The sequence below is a fragment of the Ursus arctos genome, unplaced genomic scaffold (assembly GCF_023065955.2).
Source record: "Ursus arctos isolate Adak ecotype North America unplaced genomic scaffold, UrsArc2.0 scaffold_1, whole genome shotgun sequence".
Classification (NCBI taxonomy): domain Eukaryota; kingdom Metazoa; phylum Chordata; class Mammalia; order Carnivora; family Ursidae; genus Ursus; species Ursus arctos.
In genome coordinates, this window is record NW_026622763.1 from 27,504,216 (window position 1) to 27,519,829 (window position 15,614).

At 38.0% G+C, this 15,614-nt stretch overlaps 1 protein-coding gene across 15 annotated transcripts in view; it reads right to left on the bottom strand.

Annotated features, from left to right (window-relative positions):
* GTDC1 (glycosyltransferase like domain containing 1) overlaps positions 1-15,614 on the bottom strand; it is a 403,975-nt gene that overhangs the window by 277,999 nt on the left and 110,362 nt on the right. For 14 of the 15 annotated variants that reach the window (XR_008961106.1, XM_057317423.1, XM_057317422.1 and 11 more), the window contains 2 exons: positions 11,794-11,858; positions 8,708-8,911 (listed from right to left, as the gene is read on the bottom strand). Coding sequence is in view for 13 of the 15 variants with exons in the window: in XM_057317423.1 (XP_057173406.1) it covers positions 8,708-8,886 (179 nt within the window). In the remaining 2 variants the exon portion in view is untranslated. Of the gene's footprint in view, positions 1-8,707; positions 8,912-11,793; positions 11,859-15,614 lie in introns of those variants that run through there. The other variant, XM_044388224.3, reaches the window with a different exon arrangement.

A 15,614-nucleotide genomic window follows, 5' to 3' on the forward strand; every position in this document is an offset into this window, starting at 1 on the left:
CAGTACAAAGTCACTGATGGTTTTCAATCAGGGATTATTCCCTCAAGGCTCTGAGTATTAGCAAGTGGATAAAGGCACTAAGCATTCTTTCCGTCCACAGAGTTTACTAAAAGCCTACCACGCATGTCCAAATTGGCCACGTTTGGTTTTACATCACCACTGTTAGCTTAGGCACTGTCTCTTAATGTAAAAGTCCTTAATAAATGTTGATGGGGAAAAAAAACTGGAAATCAGCTGGGAAAAGAGCTACAAGATACCTAGTCTGGGGGTTTCTGGCCAAGCCATCCCACCCCTAGTCCTCTCCATTTCATATATTCGGTCACCTGCAACTTCTCCTAAAATGGGGGAGTGTTACATTTTTACTATCAGCATGAGACAGTGAACAAATAGAAATATAGGAGAGACTGTTTACAGGAAGAAACTCACTAGAATATAGGATTCTGTTCTTTAGGAAGATAGAAGGATGAAAGGGACATGAATGGTCTTTTGTGAGCACACCACCTGATTCAGCTCCTGCCTTCCGCCTACAGTGTCTCTCTGTGGGCTGGCTGGTCAGGAGACCAGCGGTCCATCATGTGAGTGAACCACAGAGGAGCAAAACCAAGGGGCAGTTGGACAAGAATTAGTCATTCAATGGATAGGACAATGTGTCAAAAGGCAGCTAGGAGGCCACAGTTGATCTCAAGGAAAGAGGCAAACGTGCACGTTTCCCTCAGCGGGGAGACTTCGGAGAGGGGCAGGGTAGCTGAGTATCCGCATCATGGCTCCAAACACAGTAAGTCAGAGATGAACACCTGTGCACATCTTATACAGCTCCAGAACCAAAACATATTGTCATTGACTAAGGCTTTAATAAAAGCAGAGAAACTTTCTCAAATATAAACAAATTCAAAAAAATGTTGGGATGAAAATACACTAAGAATGTCTTTCATTTCCTAAAGGCTTTTCCCATGCCATGGAGATAAACCCTAATGAAGACACTCAACACCTAAAAATAACTAGATTAGAAACTCTCTAAGATCAGACTCACAGTTTGGACTATTAGGTCAAAAATAAGCATGTTACTTCTAAAAGCCAAATTATGAAGGCTCTGACGCTACGGCCAGAGCTCTTTTACACAACAGTACCTCTTGTACCCATCTGGGGGTGTTGGGGCTTTTCTGCCTTTTCCATTTCATTCATTAAAAAATAATGATTTTTCTCACCTCTATAACAGTGTAATAAACAGCCAGTTTATCTTTTAAAAAAGAGCCATCAAATTTCAAAGGGTAAATATATGGGAGATTTACCCTAACAGTCTTTAAGATGCAGAGCCTCTTAGAAATAATGTCATACCTTTACGTGGGGGTTTATAGACTCTTACGTGTGATTTTTTTAATAAGCTAGTAGAGATATGAAAACTGCACACTGCACTTGAAGTTGCTCTGCCGCGCCTGACTCCTTGGAGTCACTTCTGAACTAGCAGCTTATGGTGAGAATAAATTACAAACTTCACAACAAGAAAAAAAATTTTTTTCTTGATACTGGGATACTTTACTTCTCAAGAGCACGGACAAAGGAATATAAAGAAAAGTGGAAAAGATGTAGCACAGAAACCGAACTAAGCAGCATGGTAACAGGGTTAATTTCCGATTTTGCAGTGAAGAAGTTGCTAGAGTAATTAAGAGTCGTCATTTGGATGTGTGCACGTGTGTGTGGATATGAGGGAGAGAGAAAAGAGACCAGAGGAAAAAGAGAGATGCATACAGAAGCAGAGAGAGAGAGAGACTGACTGAATGGGTAGTTACCTGGTTTGAGGGATTATTTTCTTTCTACAGTGTTGTGGTCAGCTATGTTTTCAATATAAAGTCCAGATGGCTAAATTGAACACTACTGTCAGGCAGAAGAGATTTCACTGAGACGAAACGTTGTGGATCAAGCTCCAAGCACTATACAAATTCTGGAAAGCTGTGGTGTGCACTGTCTAGATAGGAGAGCAAAGTTGGTAGGAAAGCAAACCAAAAGAGAATCCCACAGTTAGGCAGCCTATGATAGGGAAGCCAGTGACGCAGGCAACAGTGATGGGGAAGCTCGAGGCCAGTTCTCATAAATGGAACAGTCACATATCGGTGAGATTATGGGATGCTACATTGCACCTAATGACGGTATTATTTACATAGTGTGGGAACATCACCCAAATCCCCAGTACATACAACTGGTAATGTTCTAAGGGAAGTGAGCTAGGCAGTACTGGAATGCTGCCTCTAGCCAAGTTCATAAACCAAGTAGAGAACTTCACAGTGGATCAGTGTGAGGATAATTTGGGACTGCAGGTGAACATCCTAAAAAAATGTTATGCTTATAGTCATGAGTCTGCCCTATGATTTGTATACAGACATCATATGTCATTTTTTATTTGGATTTCAAAAGAAGAAAATTCAAATGACTTACAATTTCTATGGCCAAAAACTAAAGAGCAAATGTCTTGAGGAAAAATGAGAACATCACAGAGTCCCAGACCTAGAAAGGCTCCTGGTTTTCAATCGCCAGTCTCCAACAAGATTCAATAACTGTAATACTCCTCAAGATCAGCAGAAACACACACCCACTTCTAATAGTAAAATTTAGTCATATATGTTTAATCAAGAGGTACTTAGGTTTAATTTCCTTCAGTGGTTTATCCCGCTTGGTCAGGGAATTAAGATCGCATAGTGGTTAAGAGCATGGGCTTATAAAGAACATTGTATGGCCTCTGGAGGTGGCCAGACCTGAACTCCACCCACATACCAACTATGAACTGGCTATGTAACCCAGCACAAATATCTTCACTTTCTAAGCCTCTGTTTCCTCTTCTGTAAAACCAGGAAAACCATATCTAGCTTCCAGGATTGTAGAATATCTTCCACTTGATAAGTGTTCAATACATTAGCTATTATTACTATCACTTAATCCCATGAAATCCTGCTCTGGTTACTACAAAGATGTAAAATGACTGCCCTATCTAAACCAAACTTACCTATAAATTCACTCACCTACAAAGTCTGATTAAGTCATCATTCACTTTTATACTCCCAAATATGTCACACACTAATAAAAAGGTGCTTCATGCTGAAAATAATATTAAATTATTCAGAAAGGTATCTTTTAATAAAAGAATTCTTTATGATAAAAATATTAATATATTATTCAGAAAGTTATATTTTTCACAAAAGGTAACAATTCAAGACAGGACATAACTGTCCAGCAAAGAAAAATTTATATTACTAATTTACAAAAGAACTGTTTGAGAAACCACCACCTTCTGTATTAATTCACCTATACCCACTAGTTTAGCCATACCTTTATTCACAAGGGCTAGCTACAAACAACAAACATACATAGGTAATTCATATCAGCTAAAAGTGTTCATTTTCCCAAAGAAAGTTACATTCAATGTTTCACAGGGAATTTAAGAAAAAAAGAAAATGCACACATTCCTTGAAAGAGAACCTGCCTAGTGAAAGGCCACAATCATGGTACCATTAAAGATTAAAACAGAATTACCAACAGCCACACATCACCGTAAGCTTTAATTTCACTGTACACATTGTTTAACCCAATGCAACTTTCATTCAATTTAATTCCTATCCAACTACTTGCTCTCCTTACCCCTCCTTGGTCATTAAAAAAAGAAAAGGGGTTGGGGTGGGAAGGAAAAGCTATCGTAACAATAATCAGCATTTATTAACAGTTGGGACTTGTGTGGCTACAAGAAACAGAAAACCTAAACCTATCTCATGTAACACACGTTTGGAAAGAGGCAGGGTGGCCCCAGTGCAGTGAACCAACCCTGCTCAGGGACCCAGCCTCTGTCTTGTAGTGGGTGGATTTTTAGTGAATGCAGCATCTTTAATGATTATAATTCCATTCAGGCTTTCTGCTTCACTTTTTTTAAAAAAATTTTTATTTATTTATCTGACAGAGAGAAAGAGAGAGAGCACAGCAGGGGGAACGGCCGGCAGAGCAGGCAGAGGGAGAAGCAGGCTCCCCGCAGAGCAGGGAGCCCAATGCGGAACTCGATCCCAGGATCCTGGGATCATGACCTGAGCTGAAGGCAGATGCTTAACTGCTGAGCTACCCAGGTGCACCTCCATTTCATTTTAAGTGAGGTTTTGTAAGCTATGTTTCTCTAAGAAATTCACTCTCTTGTCTAAGGTTTCATCTCTATTGACATAAAACTGTTAAGAGCATTTCCCCTTTTTATTGATCTGTGCGCCATATCCATAGATCCATAGCTACATAATTCCAAAAATTATTTGTGCCTTTAAAAAAAAATCATGCCTGCATTTATCTATTTTATTACCTCAAAATAACTCCTAGTTTCTTCATCTCCACTTCTATTTGCTTCCAACTTCACTATTTTTCACTCTTTTTATTCTTTCCTTCCCAATATCACTCCTAGATTCAAGAGGGTCCTTGCTCTGGGCTACAAGTTTTAGAGGGCCTGCATATCACAATTAAAAAATAATAAAAATAGGGGCGCCTGGGTGGCACAGCGGTTAAGCGTCTGCCTCCGGCTCAGGGCGTGATCCCGGGCGTTATGGGATCGAGCCCCACATCAGGCTCCTCTGCTGTGAGCCTGCTTCTTCCTCTCCCACTCCCCCTGCTTGTGTTCCCTCTCTCGCTGGCTGTCTATCTCTGTCGAATAAATAAATAAAATCTTTTAAAAATAAAAATAAAAAATAATAAAAATAAATTTATTAAAGATGATGTGGCTGTGACTGTCCATTTAGATATAACCCGCACTGTGATATACAATATGCTCATTATGATTCAGTCCTATTTTTTATTATCCATCATGATTTCTTCTGTGACCGAGGAGTTATTTAGAATTATGCTTGTACATTTTCTGACTTAGAGAGTTTTTAAGGACTCTTTGCTAATGATTTCTGTCCAGCACACACTTCAGAATGACTCCATCCGAGGGGTGAGGATCATTTGTGGAAGGTTGCTCACAGCCCGCTGCATGCGCTGGCAGAACAGCTGCTCCCTCCGGCAAAGCGCTGCAAACACAGGCCCGGGAAGCTGGCCAGGGCACACGGAAAGGGAAAGGTCGGAGGGATGTGGGTGGGCACTGACATCCTCCGCCACACTGCTCCTCAGACAACTGTTCTTCATTTCCAGCGTCCTCTTCCATTGTTGTTCTTATCACCTCCTTTCTTTATACCAAAGATAATACCTAATAACATTGTCTGGCACCTTACTTTCTGTCACTGAAAATGTCTTGGGGAGGTTCCCATGAAAGTACACAGAAATCTTCCTAATTCAGGTCAGAGCTGCATGAGACTTCATTTCAGAGTGTAACATAACTAAGTTGACCAGCCCCCTTTACGAAAGTAAGGCAACAACAGCTTCAAGGCCGGCTACCACTCTAATTTCAGATCCTTCTTCAGATCCTCTCTTACTTTGCTTAGCTATGGACTTAAAAGGAAAGTTGTTATACTTTATGAATCATTTCTAGATGTTTTAAAGATGGAGGGTTTTCAGGTGACTAGGTAGCTCTATTGTTCAAAATGGAGGTCTAATCCAGGCTCTTTCCAGCCTCCCATCAGCCACTTTTGGCAGCCCCCAGCCTCCCATCAGCCATTTTTGGCAGCCCGGGCATTTTATCCTCATCCTGTCACCTCATGATTGCAGACATCACAACCACTGTCAAATGCAGGAAAGGAAAATGGCTTTCTCCCCTCACAACCAAAACCAAAACAAAACAAACTTTGTTGGAAGAACCCCCAGAAGTCATCCACTTAAATCTAATTTGCCAAAACCTAGTGACTACCCAGCACTAACTGCAAGGAAAGCTGGGAAAATTGGGCAGAGAATGGGATCATAATGACCGACTCAGGTCAATCATGCTTCACTCCCAGGGGCTGGGTACTTAGCCACTCCAAAGACCAGTGTGATTCTGTTAACAAGGAAGAAGGGCTGTTAAGTGGCCAATGATCAGAATCTACAATACCTTGGATGGAATGAAAAATAAAATTGTAAGCAGCTGAGAGTGAAAAAAATGATTTTAAGTAACAGTGATTGTCTCAGTTCAGTAAAGAAAAAAAATGAATGAAATATCTTTGATGCCTAGTCTAGGTATATCTAAGAAAGTAAAAATGCTAATCTTGGGACAAATGACTCATACATTTCAGAACATGAAATTTAAGGCCCATCCTCAAAACATTTCTCTGCATTTTGTGGTTTCCAGACAGCAAAATTTTAATATAACCTAAGGAACAATCATTACCAACTACTTTTGGGAAAAATAACTTATGGAGCTTTTGTAATCTATGATAAAATTAAACAGCTCCAAATGTGACCCATGATGTATTCTTCGAGCTGTCAAGATAAAGCAGAATCAAACTGAGTAATTAGGCTGAAGCATTTATTCTGTTAGTAATAAAATATTTTCTGGATAACAAGCTCATAACAATAATGACTGTACAGAAGCTGAGAAAAATAACGTGTGTACCTACATTCAGGGTCTTTCTCATCAGCCACTGTCCCTACCTGTTCAGAGTAATCTTGCATAGCACGTAATACTGGTGCTTTCTGAATTGTGATGATTGCATTTGCCAAGTGTACAAAGAGAGTTAACTAACTGAAAAGCTAAAACTTTTCATATCTTTAAAAGTCTCCACAGAGATCAGATATATCTGGTGTAACAAAAGACTGTTCTTACACTTCAATGTAGGGTTGAGTGAGCATATTTTTTAGCTTAGTGTAAGTTTTCAAACTGTTGCTATTTTTCCAAAAGTACTCAGAAAGAGTAGATAAGTTATCACTGGTCAAATATAACTGTAGGTCCAACTGGTGAGGTATATCTTTTAGTGAAGTCTGATTAGATTCATGCAGTTAACGGCACAGCTTAGATGACTGACCTTGAAAGATCTTAGATACCACTGTTGGGACCTGTCGGTTGTGGCTATCAGAGAGTAAAACATTACATCACAATCTCGCAGCAATCGACCTCCCCAATAAGACTGCTTCAACAGCACTGTGATGTTTATCCTCAAATGCTTCAGGCCTCACAGGGAGTGCAGAAGCCACAGCTCAGGAGTGTTTGCATGCATGCTCTCCACACACATACATTTGTGATACAGTAATTTCATTCTGAAAAATGGCATAATCAAAATGAAATCCAACAGCAGATAGAGAAATGGTTCATTTCAATGTTCAAGTCATTGTAGAAATGTATTATATCAAATGGTAATGTTAAATGAAAATGTGCCATAAAGTCAACTGGATTACCTGACCTTAAGTAATACAATACAATTGGTGCCATGAAAACACAATTAAATGAGATGTGAAAGCAACTATAAATAGTAATATTTTAACACAGCCAACAGTCTTATCATTGCCCTTAAAACTTTTATATTGATACACTCATTGAAATGTCTAATACTATCCATCAACCATATGTACTTAGTGATATCAGAATACAAAACATTATATTATGGAAAGAAAAATACACTTTCAATTAGAAAAACGGATTCTTAGTATGTCCCCAAACAGCATTTTACCTTTATAATCCCAAGCAAAGTGACTCGAGTGCTCATAGCTATTCCACCGGACGATCTGAATGCTCAGACATGATGCATGGTTTTCATACACCAAATGGGTTATTCTCTGCATCCCCCAAATTACTACTAAGAACAGCAAACTACATCTAAATCCCAAGCCGCTGTCTCCCTTGTGACTGTTCCACCTTACAAGCAGCAACAGATAGCCGTGGCTGCTGAAGGCAAGGTGAACAGCCCAACCCACAAGGTGCCCTTTCTCCAACAATCTGTCTGCCCTAACTCCATTACTTATCAGCCTGCACTCCCCAGTGCTGCTTCAACCAATGCAGTTCTATACAGAAGGGCCCAGAATGGTAAGAAGAACAGAGCTATAAAACACAGTAGGATAATCTCCCACTCTTCAACAAGCAGGAGACACCAATAGTATATACCAGTAGAGAATAAGGAGGTAGGGATGTTCAGTATTCTACTTGTTCCCCATTAAACGTCATCAGTATTTCTCATTCATCCTTCTAGGGTGTCCCAGAAGAATCTCTATGAGGAACCCTAGTTTGCACTTCCTAACTAATCAGAATTCAGAACTGGGTCCGTGGGTGACATATCTATTCATCCTTGAAGACTAAGCTAAGGTTGCCATCTCTATAAAGCCACCTCCACTTTGTCACATTCAAAATCAGCTCCTCCATTTTTTATGCTCACTTTGCACCTGCAAGTCTATCTCTATCTCAATAGTCTTTAAAGCTTTAAGGGCACAGACCTTGGTCACATCTGCCTTTTCAACCTTAGCTCCTAGTACACAGCAGACACAATAAACTAACTGAAAACAGCACACTCACTACAAGAGACACTGGAGGTTATGGAACAACAAAAACAAAAAATGTGCCCAAGATCAACTCTCCTCTCAGGCCAAAAAGTGTCGTCCACACCCACACACGTGCATGTGATAACATCACAAGACAAATGAGAAAAGGCTTGTAGGTTCTAAATGAGGCCACTTTCCTACCAGCCAGCTGTCCTCAGAGTGTAAATGTACTCTCCTGCTCTGCTGGGTCTATTGTAGTCATACTGACCGATTTCATAGCTGGAGAAAAATCTCATCGATGCCAACAGAGAAGCAACGTCCTTTAACACGTACAGTAAAAAAAAAAACGGGCTGAAGGTGCAGCCCAAGCTCCAATTACCTGTACTGTTCACTGATGGGAATATTCTGGGAGAAGTATAAAGCCGATGTCCGTGCTCTCCAGTGCCATTTCTTTGCAGGAAGGGTATAAAGGACGCAGTCTTCTAACTCTTCTTGGAGCAGATCTACCAGCTGTTTATGGGACCCTCCATAGAACGCCTCAATGATGAGAAGACTCATGGGCCCTTTCAAGCCTCCACAGATTCTAAATAATAAGCAAAACAATATTTTTACCAACATATGCATGTGTGTGTGCATAAAGATTTTTTTAAAATAAGTTAAAATATTACGCTTAGAAAACAAGTAATTTACAGACGCTTAATTTTTTAAAAATATGCTGCATCCCACTTTTTAAAAAAGTACATTACATCATTTTGTGTTAACAAGAGAAAATAAAGGATGCTTATTTTTCTGATTTCTGTTTTCTTCTTGCTCTAAGATTACTTCCACAATGACTCAGGTTTTTTTCTCCAGTCCCAGGAAGTTTAAAGCCCTCTCCTGCTGTGATCACTCACTTCCTGGTTGGAATGGCTGTGACCCTGACTCAGAAACCACAGAAGTGGCTTGGCCTAGAGCTCTACTACTCTCGGACAGTCACTGAACTCATCTCCTTTAAGATTTCAACTCTAAGAGCCCTTTTTTTGTAAGGCCCTATCCAGTTCAGAAATTCTCTGATTCTGTAACTCTCACAGTAATTCATCTTTAAATTTACCAATTATCACTGCCCCCAGTGAATCCATACTTAGAAAGAAAGCACATTCATATTCAAATCTAATCCTTTAATGTTAAAAATCTAAGGATACAATTTCTTGAGACACTGAGCATACCTTGACCACCTGCCCACTATCACCAATTTCCTATCTGCAAAGGAAGACCCAAAAAGTGGAGTAAAGCTATATGCCTATGAACCAACAAGGTTTCTACAACCTTTCTTTAAACAATCCCATTAAGAGGGATAAAGTAATGTTGTTATTAAAGACATGGTAAATTTTTCATCCCAGTGAGTTAGCTATCAAGCAATTTTTTGGTTTAATAATATGACTTTTGTTAATGTGCTCAGTGAAATAAAAATATATGTGTGAATGTAAAAAAACATCCATATACATTTCAAATTATATGCTATTTCCTATAAGAAGTAAGGAAGAAACATCACTCTGTATATAAATACTACATTGTTTAAAAAATATTCCAGATGTTTCAATTTTCCTTTATGACTTAAGTAAACACCACTCATTAAACAGCATATTGCTCTTCTTAATAATGTTGTTCCACAAACTTATTAGTCTCAACAACTCAATGATGCTTTTTATAAAAAGAGTTTATTTATTTTAAAGAGAGAGAGAGTACAAGCAGGGGGAGGGGCAGACGGAGAGGGGGAGGTAGAGAACCTCAAGCAGACTCATGCTGAGCGCAGAGCCCAACGTGGGGCTCGATCTCACAACCCTGAGATCATGACCTGAGCTGAAACCAAGAGCTGGATGCTTGACTGACTGAGCCACCCAGGTGCCCCTCGATGATGCTTTTCACTAATAAAACTGTACTTCACCTTGTTCAAACCAATGGCTCTTTAAATTGCATTTCAAAGGAGAAAGTCTCAAATCGTTCTCAAAAATATGGCTGGAATGAAAAAAGCTTAGTTCTTGACATCCGAATCTTCCAATGAGCATTTTTAAAGAAAAATATACAAGTACATTTTTCACTTATCTGCAAAATAAGAAGCAGTGTTCCTCAGGTGGAAAAGGCATGACCTCTGAGTCAGGGAGATACAAGTCTGAAGCTCAGCAATGTCATTTCCTAGCTGTGTGACCTTGGACAAGTTACCTAACTTTGTGGGACTCAGTCTCACATTCTCTAAAATGGGGGTAACAGTACTAACCTCAGAGGTGTGTTATGAAGATAAAATTGAAGCATAATAACTTACAAAAAGTAATAAGATATTTTGCCCCTCCTATTTTCAGTATAAATCACCTTACTTAAGGGAAAAGGATATCTTTGAATCCTCCTGCATTTTAAAATCAGTAATTTTCAATGAGGGCCCCCCTCTCAACTAAGGACAGGTGGCAAAGGCGGATACACACATGCATTTGAAGTGTGGTGGGTGTTACCCATTCCTCATCAGCAGCTGGTATTTCAAATAAGAATCTGAGAGCCCCACAGGTATCTGGGAAGAAGTAAGCTTAGGTGCTGAGCTATGCAGAGGCTTGGTTTTTTTCAGGCCACTGGAGACCACCTCTAATAAACGCTATGTTCAATAAGATAAATTTAACAAAATGGTAGCCTGTAATCCTTCAAATAATGGAACCTTCTAGAAAGTCAACTGAGAGACCAATATAAGGCAATTTTGAAACTTATATCAAAGGTTTGAAGACAGACTAAAACCAGTTAACATGAGGTTGCTTACTAGATCATATCACAGTTACCTCTATCTTGGTTTATTTCCTCTGATCTAATCATGATAAGGTGTATATGTCCTATATATCCTTAAAAGGTTGTTGTAAAAATGACCTGAGCTATTTCCCCAAGTGATGGGATGTGATCCAAACAACTCTAAAGAATATTTCATTCATATAACCTCAAAGAAAGCAACATCAATATTAGAAGGGAAAAAAAGCTTTCTGATTCTTCATTCCTTTGCCCTTTTAAACGATTATTCTAGAGCACGTATCATGCCATATACTTACAGATGTTTCTTATGGGTCTGAATCATGAGTTATCTACAAACCATAAGCCAATGTGGAGGCAGTATGTGTAGGTGCTGCTGTGGAGTCAAGATATTCAGTAAGCAGAACTGAACGCCAAGCACGTGGGAGGTCGAAAAATAGAAAAGGGGAAAAAAAGATTATAGCTATAGTAGTTTTCCACCCCTTTAATAGCTCAGTAAGAAGAGTGAAATGTACAGGTTTGAACTAGCGTTTACTCGAGCATTTTTCTAGTGGCCAATGGGTGTGCCTGCATTTTGGGTATTTTTCTAGGGAGAGTAACTATGTCCTACCATCTCTGAAAACTATACTTAGTGGCTTTGATTCATGGAAATTTGTTCTGCTTGTTTTGTGGAGACAGACATATCCCGGCAGTTCCCCTACTTACTTCTACTGCAACTTCTGTGGCAAGAAGAAAATGTGTTCTTCCCTATAGTCTTCTTAAAGCACAACCTGGAAGAAAGATGATTCCCATTAGGTGCAAGCAAAAGAGGGGAAGCTGATTTTTAAATATAAGATTCAAACCAAATGTCATTACAGCACATTAAAGAACAGTGCAAATACTCTTACTGTGCTTGAGTTTTTAGAAAACACTGCTTGAAACAAACAAGCATGAGGTTGGAAAAAAAAAACACTTCATTAAAAAGAATTTTTGCTGTTATGCTGGAATTTGCTAAGAGATAAAGGGGGTGCACTATTTGCTCATTTTAGCAATAATCCCAGTGAACGGCAGGTGGTCACTCTGACACCACAGATGCTCAGAACCACAGCACGGGTGAATACAGACCTCAGGGACCACTACCAATGGCTACTAGGGAGTGAGTGCTTGGGAGCAGCAGTCCTGAGGATGCTTACTCCTCAGCAAGGAAAAGGTCTCCTTTACAGCCCGAGGCTGTGGCCAGGTTTTTGCCAGAAGATGGTAGGTGAGCCTACACACAGCCAAAGGTCTTACATAGATGCCTGGGTTAATCAATCAGTTAAAGCACTGGCATGCAGAAACTGAGTAAGTATATCAATTAGGGATGTGGCATTTATTTCAAACGAAAAAAACAACAAAAAACCTTCTTATGTGAGAGAACAAATACCAATCAGAAAGCCCATGTCCTTTCTGCATGACACTAGACTGTTAATATTTATGACGTTAAGAAAAAAGTTAAAAAAAGAAAGAAAGAAAAAGAAAGAAAAAAGTTAATGGCCAATCCATTCTCACTCCCAAAAAGAGCATCAAAGTGTGTCAGATAAATTTTTATCAACTTTTAAGTTTTTCTGCTTAACCCAGTAAGCTTCAGTTAAAAAAAAAACCTCATTTCTTCAGCATATTTTATTCCCCAGTGACACCAGATGAATGAGAATCTACTACACTATTAAAGCTTTATGAAAGTTTAATTCATTATCAATACTATGATTTAATGATACATGGTTAAATGCTAAACATTAAATTGGCAATATAAATGAGTCAAAGTGATAGCTATGACATAGGAATTTTAAACCACTTCAAATTCTACTTAAGATCATCAGAGGTCAAATGATCTAAGAATTGCCTGCCTTTCCAAAATTTTATATTTACAGTTAAAAGAGGATACAAAGTGAAAAATCACAGAAATATTTCACATAAACATTTTGACCAAATGAAAAAATGCCATTAGTGTCATTTCAATTAAAAACTAATAATGCATTGATAAGATCACCAAGAACAAAAGTAGCCTGAAACCAAGACTGTGAATATTTTTAAATTTTTATTAAAACTTTTCGTCACTGTACCTGCATTTATTTTAAGCTTGACCCAATTTCTTTATTCCCTGAGCCACTTTCAAGGTGAACTACATTTTGGTCTACCTCCTCTAACAGTTAGATCTGCTGTCATAGTTTTTTGGGGGTTTTTTTTTGACAGTATAGAGAAAGGAAATTTGTAATATGCCATTGATTTATTGAAAAAGATATTTAAGTATACATACATCATGTGGATTTTTTTAAAACTAAACCTAAGTCACATTAGAAACCTGTAATTAGTCTTCATATATGATGTCAATTCAGTTGCTTATAATATTCAAATAATTTTCCAACCAAATACCAAGTAATAATTTTAAATCAGAGGAATTATTGTATTAATATATTCCACAGACACCTTACTGCTATTAGCTATAGGAAGGTATGGTTTCAGTGATGATGGTTTCAACGGTTTTAATCCCACACACATGAGAAATTGATTCCACAGGCTAATCCACGCATGGCTTGATACCTTGTACTTCAATCAGTTGCTGAAAAAAATTTTTTCTACTTACCTATATACAATATTTAAAATGTTAAGCTTGGCAGAGCAAAAAACAGTGAACTTAAACATTAAGTGCTCTCAGTTGGGGAAAATAAAATTTGAGTAGGACTTCCCAATAGGTCATCAGAGGTTTACCTGGTATTTTCTTACTGACCCCTTCCCTTCAGCACCTCCACCCACCAACTCCAACACACCAGATTCTATTTTAAAAGAAACGAATAACCCAGCAGGGTAAAATAGGGCAGTACTGAGGAAAGTTAGCATTACCTTCCAACCCACTCACTTATTTTAATGATTCATCAGGGAAACCCCAGTTGTTAAAATATACCTGAAATCTCATTAAATAGTAAAAAAATAAGCATAAAAAGATTTCTGCTTTGAAACATGTCACCATCAATTCCCCTAACAGAACCTAATAAGGATGAATATATAGTAAAAATACATTTTGCTAAAAAAAAGTATCCTCAAAGTATCACACTACAATCAAGTATCATATGGCGGTCAGGGGGTGGAGGAAACAGAGATAAGCAGATCCTACCAAAAAGTTCTTTTTCAAAAACTTTTTATAAAAATCAGGTGTAGAGGGACGCCTAGGTGGCGCAGTCGTTGGGCGTCTGCCTTCGGCTCAGGGCGTGATCCCGTGATCGAGTCCCACATCGGGCTCCTCCGCTGGGAGCCTGCTTCTTCCTCTCCCACTCCCCCTCCTTGTGTTCCCTCTCTCACTGTTTGTCTTTCTTTGTCAAATATATATATTTAAAAAAAAAAATCTAAAAAAAAAAAAAAATCAAGTGTAGAAAATTCATCCTAACCTCTGAAACCTCAATGTAATTTCTGAGTACTAAAATACAATCTGGTGTCAAATGCAGAGTAAAAACCTTGCAACCCTAAAACTATAGGCACTGACAATATTCTACATAATTAAAGAAAGTTTGGCAAATGGTAAGGAATTAATCAGATTCCTGAGCATTAGTTTGAATTAAAGATAACACATAATGGAAACTGATCATTGCTCCAATACTTGATTATGGCCATACAACCTAACACTGATGATAACTTGCATACTATTATGTGTACTTAAATAATAACATTAAAAATAAAAATCTTGGGTTCATACTGGAAGAGATGTAGCACTGCAATATTTTATTGTCCCACAGTGTTATGGGTGTTCTAATTTCTTCAGTTCTGACTTTAGTTTCCTGTTGTGGTAATGAAGAACTAAGGATTTATGCACCAAAACCAAGATTTGGTAAGAAGACGTATATGCCATCCTGTTTGTGACACAATTTAAAGCAATTTTCAAGTGTACTTTTCCAATTAAATGATTTACTCTGATCTTTTAAAAAATTATGATCTTATACGCATATACTGCTCTTTAATTTTCCCTAACAAATATTTTCATTCTTTCTCAACTTGGGATTTAACTTTCTGTTTAGAACTATCAGTCATTTATTCCATGACTTGAATTAATACAAAGTCTTGGTTATAACTGTATCAAATGCAAATTCAACAAATACACACTGACACTATGACATCATTCACTTGTTTTCAACTATGCATAATTTCCACGAATAAATAGATGTATATATATTACAAATTTATTGCTTTACATTTTTGTGAAGTTGTATTCTACATTATATAGCAAAATTATAACTATGAAATTCTTGTGAGAAGTTTACTGGTTTAATTTCCCTGAAATAAAATACTCATCCTCTTTCAATTTTTCATTGCTATTAATTTCACGAATAATTTCAAACTATAAAAGTAGCAATGAATTAGTTCTACTGAATACTAAAAATATTTTCAATTTGCTGACATTTTAAAATGTGGCAGTATATTTATGAATCAATAGAAAATTTTACACCAGAAAATCATCTCATCGCTCATTTGAACTATTGCATTACCCTTTTAACTAGGTCTCCATGCTGCCACGCCATCTG